This window comes from Anastrepha obliqua, chromosome 1, assembly GCF_027943255.1.
Source record: "Anastrepha obliqua isolate idAnaObli1 chromosome 1, idAnaObli1_1.0, whole genome shotgun sequence".
Lineage (NCBI taxonomy): Eukaryota > Metazoa > Arthropoda > Insecta > Diptera > Tephritidae > Anastrepha > Anastrepha obliqua.
In genome coordinates, this window is record NC_072892.1 from 112,460,069 (window position 1) to 112,479,730 (window position 19,662).

At 27.4% G+C, this 19,662-nt stretch overlaps 1 protein-coding gene across 1 annotated transcript in view; it reads right to left on the minus strand.

The window, feature by feature from the left end:
- Window positions 1–6,690: 6,690 nt before the first annotated feature.
- LOC129236626 (protein held out wings-like) overlaps window positions 6,691–19,662 on the minus strand; it is a 97,285-nt gene continuing 84,313 nt past the window's right edge. The window contains exons 6-7 of the mRNA XM_054870925.1: window positions 18,939–19,244; window positions 6,691–7,059 (exon numbers count right to left, since the gene is read on the minus strand). Coding sequence (XP_054726900.1) covers window positions 6,953–7,059; window positions 18,939–19,244 — 413 coding nt within the window. The 3' untranslated portion in view covers window positions 6,691–6,952. The remainder of the gene's footprint in view (window positions 7,060–18,938; window positions 19,245–19,662) is intronic.

The following is a 19,662-nucleotide window of genomic DNA, read 5'->3' on the forward strand; positions in this document are numbered from 1 at the left end:
CGCTCTTTAGTCCCACTCTTGGTTGTACCGTTAGACTGTTAGACGAGATTGAAGACGTGGATGACTGTTGGTCTCACCGCTCTAAGCACTGCTATAGGACAGGAGAGTATCGACAGACAAGTTGTGCAAAATTGAAAATAAATACTTGAACCACGCGAATTAAGTGGGACAAATATAACTTAGCTCATTCTTTCCTGAATTTTTTAGTGAATATTTAAGGGCAATTTTCTTCTTTTTTATCTCCCTAAGTCTCAGTTTACACAATTTTATTTTTTTAAATTTAAATTCTTTCTAACTTCTAAAAATGAGAAAAGTATATTTTTCGTATTCGAATGAAATTAGGAGTATATGGGTACAAGAGACAAGAAGTGGATATTTTTGGGAAATTTTCTTTTTTTATCTGCCTAAGACTCAGTTTACGTATTTCACAACTTTTTTTTTATTAAAAAGAGTTTAATTATTACTAGGTTTACAAAAATGAAAAAAAAAATTATTTTTCGTATACGAATTACAAGAGGAGCATGTGGATACAATGGGCAAGTGGAGAATATTTTTGGGTAATCTTCTTCTTTTTATCTGCCTAAGTCTCAGTTTACATGTCTCACAATTAATTTATTTTTTTCTTTTTTTTAGCTTTAGAAAAAATGTATCTTTCTGAATTCCAATATTAAAAAATCAGATAATGAAATAATTGAAGAAACAAAATTGAGAATACGAGAATATAAGGACAAGTGAGTGAATGGCATTTTTTTCCACAAAAGGAGTAGTGAATATTTGTGGGGAATTTTCTACTTTCTATCTGTCTATTTTACGTCTATTTGTCAGTTTACGTATTTCGCAATTATTATTACATTATAATTGTTTAATTTTAAACTCCAAAAATGCCTCAGTTTATTTTTTTTTTTTTTCAGTTTTAAAAACATTGAGTTCTTTCTAAATTCTAAATAAAAAAAATTAAATAATGAAATAATTCAACAAGCGACATTAGGAATACGTTGATAAACGGCAATGATATTTTTTTTTATGGGAAACGTTTTTTTAATCAATTTATCTTCCTATGCCTTAGTTTGCATATTTTATAAAATTTATTTCATTAAAAATTATGCTAAAAATTAAAGTTAATGCTTTCAAATCTTCAACTTCAATTTTCGTATTACCTTGTGAAGTAATTATGTGTGAAGTCAAATATTTAAAACCTATTTTGGAGTTTATCGACAAAAAAATTTAATCAAACATAACAGAATTAATTGAAGAAATCTTTCATCTTTTGTGAGCGAGACTTCCTATTTGTATATATATTTTTAGTCAAATGAAACATTAACTGCATTAATTTGTGTTGTGGTGGAGTAGGGTCGTATTATTTTTTGTTAAACTGTATATAGTAAATATATAAATACAAAATCTTCTTGCACTTCTTAACGCTATTATATAGGTATGTATATCGTCACGTTAATATAGAAAGGCCCCCAACTCATATTTTTAAGAAATTGAGTTTCGAGGTACTTGTAACCTTTTAATAAATATACCTTTACTGAAAAAAAAATTATTGCGTTAGTATTAAAAACAAAAAAAATTAAAAAAAAAAAATCTAGTTGCAATTGCATTCCGTTTTATCCTGCTGCAAAAAAGTAACCAAAATTTGAGTTAAGCCCTTTCTATATTAAGGTAACGATATGTATGTAGTTATGTATGTGTGCATGGCAAATCCAATCGATGCGTGATGTGATGTTGATGGTAAATGCTGATTTTGGTGACTTGTGTCTAATATTCAGTGATTTCTTGCCATTTAGTGCAAAAGTGTGTATGTGTATGTGTATATGTGAGTACACAAATGCTAGTGCGTGCTTTTAATATCTTATCGGTTCTTAAGCATTTCAAGTTATGTAACTAATTTCTATAAGCGTAATGGGCAATAAATTATCGAATATTAATAGAATTTTTCATATACATACATATATGCATATGTATGCAATACGAGGAGTTTCGATTAAAAAGGACACATTTTCAAGCTTACACATTAACAACGTAGGTAGTACATATGTATTTATGTAGTTGACATAAATTACATACATAGAAGCGAATCAACGCATGTATTAGTCGTCGCCAAAATGGGTGTTTAATACAAATATTATTAATTTTCTGTATATACATATGTATATATACAATGTATGTATATAAGTAAATACCGTAACCACATAGATTTAGCAAAGTAGTAAAAAGTTCATTAAACTATTTAGATATATGTATATAGGTATGTATGTATGTATATTACGAGTTTCAATTAAGGCATTATTTTCACATATAAATATTCGTGCTTAGGCGCTAAGGGTTAGACATGAAATCTATATTTGGCATAATTATGTAATAATAATTTGTATTTAAATCGGTTTACTGTTGATGATTTCATACGACAGGTTAATTATTGAGCACAGCATGTGGAGAAAAAATTAACGCCCTTTCTCTACAAATTTCCACTAGGGTGTATGTGTGTGTGTGTCTGCGTAAGCCGCACATCCCGATCAAGCAACGAGAAGTCAGTCCAACGGCGTACAAATCCAGTTAGAGAAATCAGTAATACAACAAATCGATTGATGCGCTTCGTTTCACCAGAGCAGACGACAACGACGACGACGCGACGACATCAGGAGAAAGAGGAATTCTCATGGCAGAATAAATTGCGAAATTTGAGAAAGTTCAAGTAGTAGTAGTGGTAGTAGTAGGAGTAGTGAGACGCTGTTAAGTGTGCAGTGGAAGTAACCAACGGTTTAGTAAGTTTTCTAAATATGTATTACCGGTATGGATGCCTACTTGCTAATCAAATACATAGATTTAGAAAATGGTTACAATGTTAATATTTATGAGTAAAAAGTATAAGCTAGTTTAGAAATTAATAATTATTAATGTGACAATTAGTTATTAGTAATCAATGACTGTTGTTGCTATTTTTAACGTTTTTCTGTTTTTTTCCTCTTTTTTTTTGTTTTTGTTTTTTTTGGTTATTATACATTTAAAAATTATTAACGTTTTTAGTAAAAATTTGAATGCAAATGTTTTATTAATGGTTCTTTTACGAATCTCTTGAATTTTTGTTTCGAGTGAAAAACTTTTTTGTTTTGTTTTGCAATTCAACTAAATTATTGATTTTTATTTGTTTGTTTTATGCATTTGAAAACTGTGTACAAAATTTGCGATAAAAATATATAATTTATAAATTTATAGACTTATTTCACATTGAAACCTATTTTTACATTTCATAAAAACGCTTAAAGAAAATAAAACATGTAAATCTTAAAAGAGAGTAAGAGCTAATAAATAAACTGTGTATTCTCTTTATTAACGATTTGTTTTTGTTCTTGTGGCAAAAACGTATTTATTTGGAAACGCTTGCGTTTGTGCTTTAAATGATTTGCTTTTGCAGATTTTTTTTTTTTTTTTAATTTTTTTTCACAAATATATTGCATAGATTTCATATGGGTCAATGTTTTTCTTTTGTCGGTAATTTCAATTGCAATACTTTTCATACAACTACAAATACAAAATCGCTTACAGCTATTAAAAAAGATTTGCTCGTACCACATACTATGATGCTATAAAAAAACGTGTAAAAAAATATAAATTGAAAACAAATTTTAGGTACAAACTAGAGAATGGGCCATGTCTTCGACTAATATTGGGCCTTAATAATGTGTTTTTATTTATTATCAAAACTAGACGGCCCTAAATAATTTCAATACATAATATGTACATGCGCTTGTATGTGTATGTATATCATATAATATATTTTCCCCCTAACTGCATCTCTTACCGTAAGTTTAAATATATTTATGGCGAAAATCTCTCGACGCGTCACAAAGGCACAAGTCAACATACAAACAATTTAACCATTTTTACAATTTTTATTTAAATCGTATGTTTTTTTTCTTTTTTATGTATCATAATAACTTTCCACTGAATTTATGAAAAAATAGTATGTAGATATATATGTATGTACGTACAACAAAAACACAACTTTGAAGAAATATGTGCGCAGCAACAACTTTTTAATTACTAAAAAATTGTATTTCATAAAAAAATATGCAAGAGGGGTGCGGGCGGAGGCAATGGGAAAGTAAAATTAAAAGCTGTTTTCTTTTTACGAATGTGGAAAACGAAGGACTTTTAGGTGCTGAAAGCCAAAATTTCAGATAGTAGTAAAAATACGTACAAATTTACACATTCCAAATGTGCCGTTACAAACATAATCTATAAACAGTACAAAAGTACAAACGAAAATGCAATTAAATTATTTTTTAGAATTACTGGCGACAGAAAAAAATACTCTGAGTCTCTGTATCTAAAGGAGAATCTTTCGAAAAACATGTTAACGAAACTTTAAAATAAATTTAATTGCAAATAATATTAGGTAAACTCTTTTTTTACAAAACAAACTCTGAGAAAACTAAGAATTTAAGGAAATTTAATTCCTTAAAAGGTTATTAAAAAATTATTAATTCTAACTTTTTTATAAAACTAAACATATAATACAAATTTAATTACGAATGAGATATTTTCACAATAAAAAAATTTGAACTGTTCAGAAGACTACGCCTGTCAGGCTTTCGACTAAAATTATTTATGAATTCACCAAAAAAAAAAAAGAAAAAAACTACAAAATTAGAGAAGAAGAATAAACATTTAATGAATTTTAATTTCGAGTAAACAATATAAGAACAAACAAAAAATTTCAAGTAAGTTTATTTAAAAAAAGGAAATAAAAAACAACTAACAAAAACAATAAAAAACGAACAAAAAAACAACAACACAAATAAATCCGATAAAAAACAAAAAGTAACAAATGAAACTCTTTGAGAAACCAAGGTTTTTAATGAAGCTTGGAACTTAATTTCCAGTCATGAAAATTTTATTCCGAGTGAGATTATTTGGAAAATGAAAAAATACACAAAGGAACTATTGGAAAACCCTAAACATTATGGAAGCTTAATTTCCAGTAAGATAATTAAATTAAATAAAAATAAAAATAAATAAAGAAATAGAAGAAAACAAAACAATAACGAATTAAATTTTTTGAGAAAACTAGGCATTTAATGAAACTTTATTTCCAGTAAGATTATTAAAAAAAAATAAATAGAATAAAAAAAAAATAGAATAAAATTAAAAAAAAAACAATAATAATTAAAAAAATTACAAAATAAACAGAAAATAAAAAAAAAACAAAAAGGAAATTAATAAATATAAAAAATAATTAAAAAAATAAAAATAAAACTACCTAAGCATTTATTAAAACTGAATTTGCAGTAAGATTCTTAAAAAAAAAGCAACTAAAAAAAAAAACAAGAAACAAAAAGCAACTGGAAAAAAAACAATAAGTAAATAATAAAAATAAAACCCTTGGAGAAACCTAAGCATTTAATGAAAAACATTGAAAAATTAATAAACAAATCAAACTCTTGTAAAAAACTAAGCATTGAATAAAATTTAATTTTCGAATAAGAATTTTCCAAAAATTCAACAGACGAAATTATTCACATTATTCCCCAATATTAAAAAAAACTAAGCTCAGAATCAATGACTTTATTCAATACTGTACTGCATTTCTATTTCAAAACCTTTACTTGGAAGCTAAATTACCAAACTTACCCACTCGTATAAATTTGATTGTTTTTTTTTAAATAAGAAAACCAGACGAAAATTGATAAGAAACTGAATCGTTTTGCTTTTCACATTACTTGCATACAGAGCAGGCCTGATTATTAGGATTCATTTTTAATCAATTAAAAAAGTATATTGCAATAATTTAATTTTTAGTCGCTATAGGGAGTAAACGACTAAAGCGAAATTCATAACGGTTAAATTGTATCAAAACTAAAGGCCATTTACTTTATCTCTTTTACTATTTATCACATTTTATAAACTCAGTTTATGCCAAAGGACTTTTAATTTTATATTCACGCAAACACTAGTTACCCGCATGATTATGCATGTAAATAAACGTAGTTAAATGGCAATGAAAATTGTAAACGCGTTTGACTTATCTTTGCTTTCCGTAGTTTTTGGTTTGGTTTTTTCACCGCTTTCTTTTCTCATTGAACCCCTCTAACTTTCCCATTACCCCTAACGCCCACGCATAGGAAAACGAGAATTTTGAATGTGTACTGTTTGGTTTGAGAGAAGAAACAAACAAAAGAAATGGGAGGAAAATCGTAGAACACAAACTAACCTGGTTGAGCTGTAAAGCTGGGAGAATCATTCATTTTGAGTTAATCGCTATAATTCATTCATTTCACACAGCTTTTGCGCTTTTTGCGGAAGTCAGAGGCGTACGTTTGATTTTTTTCTTTTTTTTTCTTTTTTGTGGAGTGAGTGTGTGTTTTCTTTTTCAGCCCAGTTACTTATTAAGTAGTTCATGGCTATACGCAGTCGAATCTGGTCACAGCTTCGCGCAGGCAATTTAGCAAAATTTTAATATTTTCTAGTCTTATTATTAATAAAATTTTTAATTTTTTTTGTTTTTTTTTTTTTTGCAAAAAAAATATATCATTGGAAAATGCAACTATTTTTTTCTTTTTTTAGCTTATGTATAAAATTTTCTCAGTTTTTTGTTTTTTTTGCTTTACTTATTAATAGAATAAATTTCCATATTATGTAAATTTTTGCATGAAATTTACTCTACAACTTTTAACTTAAAACACAATATTTAAGTGTAAAAAACGAGATTACTTTAGTTTCTTATACGAGTATGCAAAGAAAAAATTAAACGAAAGAGATTAATGGAGCCATATACATGCATACATATACAAATAGTGATAAGTTGTATGTATGCATAGCAAAGTTGATAAACAATATTTAACTTTAACTATAACATTGTAACTGTTGTTGTAATTTCACTCATTAACTTTAGCTTTTTGATTTAAGTTTATGCTTCTTTTCGTCATAATCAATGCGATTCTGGCTTTTATTGTATCTCAATGAAACCTGGCTTAGCTGTGACACCGACCGCAGCGGCAGCCCTCTGATATGGATGATCTCTGTTAGCCAAACGTCTCTGCTGTTTAATTGCGCCTACTAAAATACATTCGATATACACATAATAAGATTATTAAGTAAGGACATAGATTTTGTTGTTTTATATCAATTTATAATATGTTTTGTAATAATAGTATTCATAAATATATATATGTACATATGCATGTAGATACTTTATATTCATAAAAAATAATTTCTTGTTATCGTAAAAAGTATACATACAATTATTTGTGCGCTACGTAAATATTTATTATATAACAAGACAAATTCTGCTGAAAAAAATCGTTTTGCAGATATGGAAACAATGTAAAATTCTACAAATTGTTTTTCTATATAAAACTACATATTTAAATTAAGAAGCAAAAAGCTGCAAATTACCTTGGGAAAACTACATTTCTAAATTAGCATTTTAGCTGCGCTCTTCTTCCTCATACTTTGTTGTTGGTTCTATGGCTTTCAAATTTGATAATAACAAAAAAAATCTCACAGGGTGTACCTCCACTCCTATCTCACTGAGGTATCTCACTACTTTAGCTTTCACTAATTGTATATATAGGCCAAAAAGGTATTCACGATTATTAACTCGCAGACTATTAAAAAAATAATAATAATTTTCATTTAAGGCAGCCTAAGCAACCATACACAAATTTAAATATTTGTTCAAAGGCTAAGTAGCCATCTTTACCATAACTTTTTGCTTAAATTTTCTTTGGAATGAATCGTATATGCACTATCTGTTTGTTGTATATGTTTATGTGTGTATATATAAGAAGTAACTCATGTTTTCGTTATATTTTTTTAAACGCGTAAGCTCAACCAATAAGTGATTTCTAGTTTACCAAGCTTAAAACTACAGATGAATGTGTGATAAAGATAGCTTAGCACTAATTGAAATTCTGATTAATTACCCGCAAGACGAAAAAAAACCTTATCGAAGCCTGAAATCTGCTAATTTGTGAATAAACCTTAATGTGTAGATGTGAACAAGAGTACGTGCACTCCTATGCATGAAATAACCTCTCTCTATCTCGTTCTAGCTTAAAACTCTTAGTACTCACAATAAAATAAGGAAAATTTCACAGATTCTCTTATTTTTCTGCAACCAATAATCCTTTGTTACTGTATTTTATTTCAACCTACAGATATGTAAGTATGCCCTTACTTATATTTCTTGTGTAGTAATTAATTTTGACTAGGCAACTTAATTATTTGGACGGATATCGGTGAGCTGCTTGTGTTTTATACAGTTTATTTCCGAAGAACGAAAAAACTATTTTATGGCTTTTGACGACAAAACACATACATATGTGTGTATATATAGGGAAAGTGAATGCAGTAACTTAAACGTAGCGTTTATAAATAAGACGAAAAACTTTTTGAGTGCGAAAACAACCTTCATTTACTTCGGTGAAAGCTCAAGAAATAAATGTATTTAGTATGAATGCTCTCATGTAACAAAAAGTAATCTCATTCTTGAGAAAGCTACATACACGCCATACTTAATAACTTGTCAAAGATAGTAAATATTTGTAAATTAACCCTCTTAGCACCATTGCGATTCGACGCCACATTTTCTTATTTTTTCTAACTATAAATATAATATGTAAATCGAAGCTATATAACTACGTAAATTGTAAATGTGAAAACTCTTAAAAGTAGAATAATAAAATAGTGTAAACACTAAATTTGCATTTTCCATAACACTGAGATAGGCATATTTATTTCCGCATTTTGGTGTAGATATTTGTAAGAAGATCTAAAACAATGGCACTATGTGGAAAAATTTGACGGGGAGAAGGTATGCTCACGAAAGTAAAGTAGAGCTACAAGAAAGGAATAAACAAAGTATATGAAAATAACGACATATGTGTATACTGGGATTGTAGCCCTACAGTTTTATAAGGATATATATGGTATGTACACTATGATGCAAAGATACATACAATATTTATGTGCTAAAAATTTAGTGCATAGAACTAGAAGAAATCAGAAACTTTAATACGTTTCGGCGTAAGTGTGCAGCATAATAATAATATAAAAAGGGAATCAATCAATTCAAATACAAAAAGTTGTAAATTACAGTTGGAGTTAGGTAAAATAAAGTAATAAAAATCGAAATAAATAAAAGAGTAATATATAAATAAAATCAAAATTAAATAAAAAGAAAACGAAAACGAAAACGAAAATAGAAAAAAATTTATAAAAAAAATACAAAAAAAAATATATATATAAAATTAGAAAAAAATAACAAAAATTGAAAAAAAAAAATTAAATGAAATAAGTAAAACATACAATACACTAAAATAAAAATAATAAAAAATAAATAAAGTAACTGAATTAAATTAAAAAAAAATTAAATAGAACTTAATTATTCTATAAATACATAAAAACAACAAATAAAATTAATTTAATTGAAATAATATAAAATAATATTTTATATATTTATTAAACAGAAATAAAATGTAACAAAAATCAAATTAAAATAAAAAATCAAATAAAATTTAAAAAAATCCAAAAAAATAATATACACAATAATATTAATAACAAAAATCAATAAGAAAATGCAAAAATTCAAATACTAAAATTCAGTAAAAAAACTAGTAACTAAACAAATTTCAAAATTTGAAAACAATAAAAAAGTAACTGAAATAAATTAAATTGAAAATAATATATGAGAATATTTTAAATTACATAATAAACTGTAATAAAATACCATCAAAAAACAAAGTAAAACAAAAACACATAATCAAATACGATAAACAAATTAAAATAAAATAAAAAATTGTATTTTAAATATAATAAAAAATATAAAACCAAAAATATCAAATAAAATAAAACATTTTAACACATTAAAACTATGGTATAAGTATTCAAAAAATTGAAAAAAAAAATTACAAAAAACGTTCCAAACCATTGAAAAATTTAAAACCTATGTAAAACATAAGTAAAATTAAATATATTTAATTCAAATAATATAAAATAATACTTTAAATATTAAACTTAAACAAAATGTAATAACATACAAGAAAAAAATTAAAAATAAATTTAAAAAAATTTCAAAAATATTAATTGATTGAATAAAAGAATTAAAAACAGCAAATCAAATTAAAAAAATTAAAATAAATATTAAAATAAAAATGATTAAGTAAAATAAAATAATCGAAGAACATAATTAAAAAAAACATTTAAAAATGTATTATCTGTTCAACAATTTAAACAAAAAAAAATTTTAAATAAAAGAATTAAAAATAAAACATTAAAAAAAAAAACAAAAAAATGTACAAACTATAGAAAAATTAACAGAATTCAAATTAATTTAAATGAAATAATATATAGCATTTATATATTGTAATTTAACAAAAAATAAAAAGAATATATTTTATATATTGTTACATATATATATATTATTTCGATTGAATACATTTTATTTTGCTGAATTTTTCGTACTATTTTTGAAGTATTTTATGTTTCAAATTTTTTTTATTATTATATTTTTATCTAGTTTTCTATTTTTCATTTTTAATATTTTTATTTTTAATTTATTCTAATTTTTTTCTTCTTTTTTTAATGATGTTGTTTTTTATCATTTTTTATTTTAATTTGGTTCTTGCTATATTTTATTAGATTTAACTTCACTTTTATAACATAAACTAAAACTAATAATTAAAATAAAATAAAATAAAGTATTTTAATAAAATAAAAAAAAAAATTTAATTAAATAAAAAATAAACTATTTACATAAAATAAAAAAAAATTAAAACCTAAACTAAACCTTTGCAAATAAAAATTTAATTATAGAGTAAAATATAGCAAATTTGCCTAATATAAAATGCAAAATCATATTATTTAGAAACAACAGCAGTATACTAAAATTTTCACTGAACAGAAAAAAGCAAAATAAAATAAATTTTAAAAAGGAAAATAAAACCATGGCAATAATAAAATGCAAAAATATGTAATAGAACTAAAATAACAATAAAATAGTAGTACAAAAATAAATATAAAAAATTAAATTAAAAAAAAATATATATGTATATTATATACATAATATATGAAAATAAAGTTGTTTAGTCACAATATTAAAATGCGAAAATATGTGGTTTCAAAGATAGCAAATAATCTACAATAATAAACTAAAATTGCATTTAGTTTAAAAATACATAAAAACATACTCTGCGTCTATAAAGATGCTCAATAAAATGTATTTATCAAAAGAGCTTAAGAGAAGAATATAGTTTTTGTGCCAAGCCCTACAGAAAGCATAGGTGATAAGTTTATCCTAAAGCATATTGAAATATATAATTAAGTAAATACCTACAAATGTATATAAAGTTTGAGTGAAGAATTTAAAACAAGGGCTTAATACATTTTTCTCGTAACTAGAATATACTCATTTTACATTTTATTTTTTATTTTTTTGTTTTGTTTATTCTTAAAATGTTTCAGAGAATCAAAAAGCACTAGAAATTAATTAAAATAACTAAATATCATACATTGCAAAACAAAAGCTACTTACGTTTAGTTTTTATACGAGTAACTCATTTTTATACCTAATAATATTGATATACATATGTATGTGTGTATATATAGAATTCCTGGCTCATTAAAAATCACTTATTAGTATTCGCAGTGTGAAATTTGGAAATTTTGAATGTGAATTGCATACGTTTTTAGAGCAGGCGCTGTAAATTTCGAAATCGATTTGCATATACGATGCCAAAAACAAATTTCTTACTGTTGTTCAAATGTTAATTTTTCAAATTTCCTCTAATATTCCATAAATCCGTTGTTTTAATTTTAAATTTTCAGTTTTGAGTATTGTTGTTGCTAGTTTTTGTTGCATGTGCATGCCCCTAAAACTCACTGGTTTTCAATCGTTCGTTTAACGCTGTTTTTTTTTTTTTTGTTTTACATAGTCAAAATTGAAATATACATATATGTGTGTATGTATGAATTTATATGTACATATAAACTTGGAGCTTAATACGCTTGTTCCGCATCTCTTAACAAATAACAACAAGACACACAATTATTCTTCTATTAAGTTGGTGTTACCAAAATCTGTTACCTGTTTTTTTCGCATATGGTATATAGTATGTTTGTATGTAATAGCAGTATGTATGTTTACTGTTTGAAACGACTAAAATTTACAAATTCACTAAACCTACATTTTCATTCCTCATTTATTTCACTTTTTTTCTTACTCAATGGTGAAGAAAAAATTACAATAAATTATTTAAAAAGGGCTTGGTTGGTAACACGTTCAAAAGACGGAGCCGGCATGCAAATATCGACCAACTGCATTTTTGGCAACAACAAAATGTTTATTTGTTTGTTTGTTTGTGTGTTCGAGAATGTTCAAATGTTGTTGACGAATTTCAAAGTAGGTACATATGCAGGTCGGTTGGTAATTTTTTTATAGAAAAAAAGAAGGAAATATAAAAACGAAATAATTAATTGTAAATCTTGATTCGAGAATGAAAATCATTTTCTTAGTGGACTTACAATAACGAGTAGTTTTAATTCGGATTAGAAATTTTTGTTGTTTTAATTATGCGTAAATTTTAAGTAAATTGAAAAGCTTTTGATTTATTCTTATTTAGGGTTTAGTAAAGAAGCAGATGATTATCATGAATTTTGTTATTTATTTGACTCATGTTATTATTGTTGTTATTATTACTATTTTTTTTATTGTGGTTAAACATTTTATTTTGGAAAAGAAAATGTTAGAAAAATGTAAGCAATTGCATTGAAGGCTTATTTTAAAAGCCAAAGAAGTTTCTAAGTTTCTGCTGCTAATTCTGCACTTTGCCCTGCAACAATTACAAATGCAACTCTGCAAATCCAAAGAGTGGTGAATAAATGGAAAACTGTGTCTACTAGTATGGTTGTTTATTTTTCCAATACATACGCAAAAAAGAAAGAAAGAAAATGAATTGGTGCAATAAATACTATTCCACTCCCTGTTTTTTTTTTTCAGGTATTTAGAAATGTCACACGCGAAAAGTATTATAGGTATGAAGCTGACAATTTCTAAAGCCTGAGAAGCCTGAAAATCTGAATCGCTCCAAAAGCCGCAAAAGAGGTGGAGTTCTAGCGGAATATTGCTGATAGTTGACTCAATGAAGTTGAGGTCAATAACAATCAGTCTAACAATAAGAGCAGAATGCTTGCTAATTTCGTGAAGATCACAAAGAACATCCACAGATCCACGCGCAGAATTATCACGCGTAACTCCCTACATATCAATACATTTTTGACACAATTTTTTTAATTTTGTTCACAGACAATTTATATTATGTACATAACGAACTATAACCGTGAAAAAAAGTAATGGAAATTATGGTAGTAGGAGGAGACGCAATAAATGTGCATAAAGCCCATAAACGATTGCTTCGCAGATTAAAAAGGTATTTGCTCAATCCATGAACAACTTTAAGAAAAAGAGATTGAGGTTGCTTAAACTTGCATATTTCGCCTTTATGTAGGTAAATATTACTTGAAATTCAAGTTTATGAAATTGTTCTAGACTAACGCACACATCCTTGGAGTGCATTTAGGTAAAGCTTTTCTGTTTTTTTTTTTTTTTTTTTTTTGTTTTTTGTTTTTTGTTTTTTCTTTTTTTATAGTATACCGCAAAGTCGAAGTCCTACAGTTTTATGCCACCTCCAAAAAACTATTTTGTAGGCGAAGTTTTTTCATGCCAGAAATAGGCTCGCGGGAGCGAGGGAGACCTGGCATATAATGAAGTGAGTTGATATTTTCAGATTTGACCCTTTTCTTTCTTTCTATTAAATTTTCTTTATTATTATTATTATTATTATTATTATTATTATTATTATTATTATTATTATTATTATTATTATTATTATTATTATTATTATTGTTATCCCACGCCACTCTCCCCCCCGCATACCGCGCGAGGCGGGGTCCATTTTCACCGAGCATGACGGCAGTTTCGTGCTGCAAGTCGTGTCGGTACTTTTTTTTTTTGTGTTATGTTTTGTATTATTTTATTAATATTTATGTCAGTGTTTATTTATTCATGTCAATGTTTTTCTAATAATGTTGCATGTTTTTAAAATGACTCCTTTTTGTATTTTATGATGTATAATTGGGTTGATGTTGAGTTCTTTTAAGTTTTTAATAAATGTTTTGTGGAGTATTCCAGTTACTGAAATCACAAATGGAATTGTTTTTACAGTTTTTTGTTTCCATATTCGTTTTATTTCTTGCGTTAGTTCACTATATTTTTCAATTTTTTCTACATATTTTCTGTGTATGTTGGTATCATTTGGGGTGCTGATTTCTATGAAGTATGTTATTTTGTTTATTTTATTTATTAAAGTAATATCCGGTCTATTGCTTGTTATAGTTTTATCGGTGTGTATTGTAGTGTCCCAGTATAGGGTATGTTCTTCATTGTCTAAGATGTTTGAAGGGATATATTTGTAATATGGATCTTTGTTTTCTTGTAAATGTTGTTTATTGGCTATTTCTTGATGTATTATTTTTGCAACTATGTTGTGTCTAAGTGTATATTCTGTGCCTGCTAAAATTTGACATCCTGCGGTTATTATTATTATTATTATTATTATTATTATTATTATTATTATTATTATTATTATTATTATTATTATTATTATTATTATTATTATTATTATTATTATTATTATTATTATTATTATTATTATTATTATTATTATTATTATTATTATTATTATTATTATTATTATTATTATTATTATTTAATTTTTTTTTTTTTTTTTTTTTTTCAAAAAAAAAAGTACAGCTAAAGTTTCAAACTTGATACAAAAATTAAGAAAGAAATCCGCAAACTTTTCATCACAATTCTATGCCTTTAAATTAGAATATGTAGAAAATTTTTGGTATGTTGTTCTATGACTTATTAAATTTTTAGTACTCGTATAATAAAGTGCAAGTTTGAAGTTGCTAAGAATTGTCATTGATTTTTTATAATTTTCCCTCTGACTGTGTTACACATGTGTTTCTCGATATAAAGAAATATCGTACAAAAAATACTCTAGACGATTTATATTATGTATGACATAACCTAGCCAACTAAATTATTCGTTGGCTCTCCTATTCAATGTCGGTTGGCGATGTACACCGTCGCCCAACGTACAAAGGTCCAGAAAACTTCTACAGAATTTCGGTCGAACAATTCAAGAGCTGCCTGAATGGCTGTTGTCATCGTCCACGCCTTCATGCCATACAGCAGAATGGGCGTGATGAGAGACGAGACGAGCATCAAGAGAGAATTTTAGTCTCCTCATTTGCCTATTTACGTCAAAGTAGCACTTATTGGCAATAGAGATAGAGTTTGACCGTTGCATGTGAAGGCTGTCAATATTAACGATTTTATTCAGATATCACTATTGCAGAGTTGCATTTGTTCTTTAGCCTAGGTTTTTCTGAATGGCACATTTATGACCAGTAAATTAAATTAAGTGCTGTGAATATGTAAAACTTATATAATACACTAAAAATGATAAACAAACAACAAATAGTAAATATTTAACGAACAAGAAAATCTATATACATACATGCATAAATGCATATGTAAGCAGATATGCAAAATGGTACTTAGAGATTATTAAATGCAAGCAAAATTAAGAGTAATGCAAAAAAAAGAGTACAAAAAAAGTAAAAAAACAAATTACAAAAACTACAACATGACGGTTGGGTATATCTACTCGCCTGTCTAGTCTGCTACTAAAAAACGAGCTTAAAACTATTTATTTTCTAACGATAATTGGAACACCATAAAAATACAATGTGTAAAAGATTAGGAAGGTTTTTGTTCGACGGCTGTTTATAATTTGGGGAGCACTGTAAAAACGCGCTAAAATTGTTCTTCACTAGATGAAGAAAAAATACGAAGTGAAAAGTGTGTTTACAAAAGTGTTTCAAACGAAGTGTTTTTTCTTTGGTCACTAGTCCCAGGCATGCGTTATACACCCGACGACACAAAATAAAATTAAAAAAAACACACGCAGCCATTATGATTTTACCATTTAATTTTTCCATTTTTCTAATTCAATTTTAACTAATAATAATAACAAGAAAAAATTTAGTTCTTTTTTTTTAAGAAAAATCTTTTGAATCAAAGTTACAAACTTTAACCTAAATTCAAAAAAATTTTCAGCAAAATTCCAAAATTTAAAAAAAAACTTTTGAGTATGCAGTTTTATAGATCATTAAATTTTATTACAATAATGTAGAGGTTTGAAGTGCCGCAAAAATTGGGTAGAGTTTAGCAATTTTTTTTTTGTTTTGTTTACCTCAAACACATTTTTTATTTAGAGGAAAAGTTCAACATCGTAAGCAAAACAACGTTATACGAAAAGAACGCAATTTTTGAGGCACTTAAACCGTTCACTTTAACAGACTAAAATTGAATGATCTATAAAAGTGCATACTAAAAAGTTTTATAAAAATTCGCATTAAAAATGTGGAAATTTTAATCGATTTCACTCAATTTCGTACAAAGTGTGAAACTTTGGCTTATAAAGCTTTTGTCAAAAAATCAAGTACATTTTTATAGAAAATTAGTAAAACTAAAAAAATAAATTAAAAAAGAAAATTTATAAAAAAAAACAATTAACTGTGTAAATTTAAATAAAAAACACATAAATTAAATGTCAAAATTTAAATTAAAAAAAAGAATTAAATGTCAAAATTTATAATAACGTGACGTTTTTTTTTCTTTTGTTTCTGACCAATAGTGCAAGTGGGCGTGAAGATGTCTCCGAGACCATTCTGCGTTATTAAGCATCACTTGCGCATCACTTTACGTGATTGATTTTGACTTTTTACTAGCCTACACATACATCCGCTGGATTTCTCTCTTCTATGGCTGATTTAGAGTCAAAGATTACTATCAATAAAACGAACTTAGAGTCAACGGCCGATCAAAAATAATTAACACATCGGCTAAAACATTAAACATTCTTAAATGCATTGGAAAACGCAGGAAAAGAAGCGTATTTAGTTATTCGAACTCAAATTGATCTTATAAAAACAAAATTTTTAACTAATCGACTTGAAACTGATTATTTATTTGAAGGATAAGCAAATTGTTTTTATGATTTCATTCTCCGATGATTTTATCTAATACGAGGTATGACTATTCAATAATGATACTGACGCTACTGCGAGCAAGCGTGGTCGCGTCCTCGTTTTCGCATGTGGTAACTCGCGCTTCAGTAAGGAAATCTGTAAACCACCCACTAAAACTTTTTTTTTTTTTTAATTATTTTTTTTAGAAAAGTATTCCATTAGGAATGGTAAGGCACAAACAACAAATTGTGAAATTTCATATGAAGCTTGGAAAAACCGCATTAATGAAAATATCGCAGAAACTGGTACTCTGGCTAGATCTGCCCACCTTTAACGGGTTCCTGAAAGTCAAGTAATATTGACTAGTTGATATTACTACCTTCTATTTTCTTGCTGAACCCTGTCACTGACTCTTGCTGACTGAGGAAGGAACGCTCCGTATTGTGAGTGGGCAAGACACGAGTACTCCATCAAGCCAATGTGCTGGCTTGTTTATTCCGCATTGTCTGGCAAGAAGATTTCTAGACAAGTACAGTAATGCCAGTTAGATCAACCGTCGGTTCTTATGTCGTGCAACTTGCATCTGTTTCCTCAGATGAAATGTGCTTAAACAGGCAAAAGGTCTGAGTTCTGTGAAATCGTGAAAGAGAATGCGATGCGCGATCTGGAGGAGGCAACAGAGACTTCCAGCGCTGTTTGGAACAGCGAAAGATGAATATGAAGCATTTTAAGGTTACAATGGTAGGTAGGAGGATATTGAGGATGATTGTGAGTAAATATGTATGAAATAGAAATAAAATGTTTTACAGTGTCAGTCGCGTTATTTAATAGATACCCCACCTCAAACAGCGCGCTCTGTTATTTAATTAAAAAGCAGAATAAAAACCTATCAGTAGGGTAAAACAGTATTTGTACTTCCCAAAACAGCTGAAGACCATCACTTTGGAGCAAAACATTTTTTTGTTTTTCTTTTCTGCAGCAATTTTGTGCATACTCCTTATACATGTACGCTTGTATGTATGTGTATGGATTGATCCTATATTAATACCATCAAGGACAAGTAATATCGAAGTGATCTTCTCCACATGCCTATTTATATAGTTACATATACATATACACTCATGATTGACTATAAGTAAATATATTATTGCCTTATCTTTATTTTTAGACTAACTGAGTGCTATACCTCCTAACTATGTAATACCGTAAACCTCGCCTAAAATTATTAAAATTATTTAAAAAGTGAATTAAGTAGCTTTTGCAGAGATTTGATGTACGTTGTTGTTGCTGGTGTGTAGTAAATGCTGTTTATATGTATTATACATGTATTATAAGTTTTTATGTAAGTATATGGTAATTGTATGTATGTATTTGGTAAATTGTCGGATGTGATGTTATTGCTCGCATTGCCAGAAAAAGCTTACTATTTTCTTGTTTATTATCAGCTATCAATCATTATTGTGTTTTATCAAGACGCTTCTACGCTTAACCACAAAGAGTTTTAATTAAATGTACTTTGCTGTTTGTTAATGTTTATATTCATGTAATATATGTATGTATGTATATATATAAAATATATATTTTTTTTTGTTTTTTGCTTTTCTCTCTACCACTAATAATCAATTTTGTGTTTTTATTTTGATAAAAACATCATGTTCTAGTTATAAACAAAAAAACAAAAACAAATAAATACATAACGATAACAAAAAACATAATAAAAAATTATTATTGCAAATTCGATTAATCATCAATGAATGAATTAATTAATTATTAAAATAGTAAAAGTAGAGTAGATAGATAGATTTAAAAAGCTTATCTAGCAAACAACCCACCGCTATGGTCTGTGTATTCCGTCAGCAAGGGATTACCGGCAGCGAGAGCAGCATAATTCGCATAATCGCCATATGGTGCGAAAATCATGCCGTGTGCGGGATTCTCGAATGCAGTGGGCGCAGCTTGGCCGGACAGTATGCTCGCCGCTGTAGTGGGCACGGTCATGCGTTGCGAGAGTATCAACGGAGCGCCCAAGGTGGTGGCTTGTGGAGCGCGTATCTGTGGTGCCAGGCCAGGCAATGCTGGCGCGAGTAGACGACTTTCAGCCGATGCAGCGATCACACGACGCCATTCTTCCTCACAGGCTGTACGGATGACAGAAGAGTGAGCGAGAAAAGAAACAAAAACAAAACAAGAAAACAATATTGAGTGTTTAGATGGAAAAAGTTGAATGCACTATTTACACTACGACAGTAAATGTACTTATTTTCTAAACAAATAAAAATAAATAATATAATAAAAATATTGCTTAAGGGGGTCATCTTATCAGTCGGCTTCAAAAAATCAATTTTTTGTTTTTACTGCAATCGATAGATATATTATGTATATTATAGGAGGATATGCCCTCAAAATTTTGTGTTATAGCGGAATTCAATGTGATTTCAGAGTTACAGGCCTGTGTATCGTCCCTCGTGTGAGTATACTGTCTACCTTCTGAAAACTTTTAAACACGTTTTCTCAAAACCATGTTTTTGAAAATGGTGAGTAAGATTTAAAAAAAAC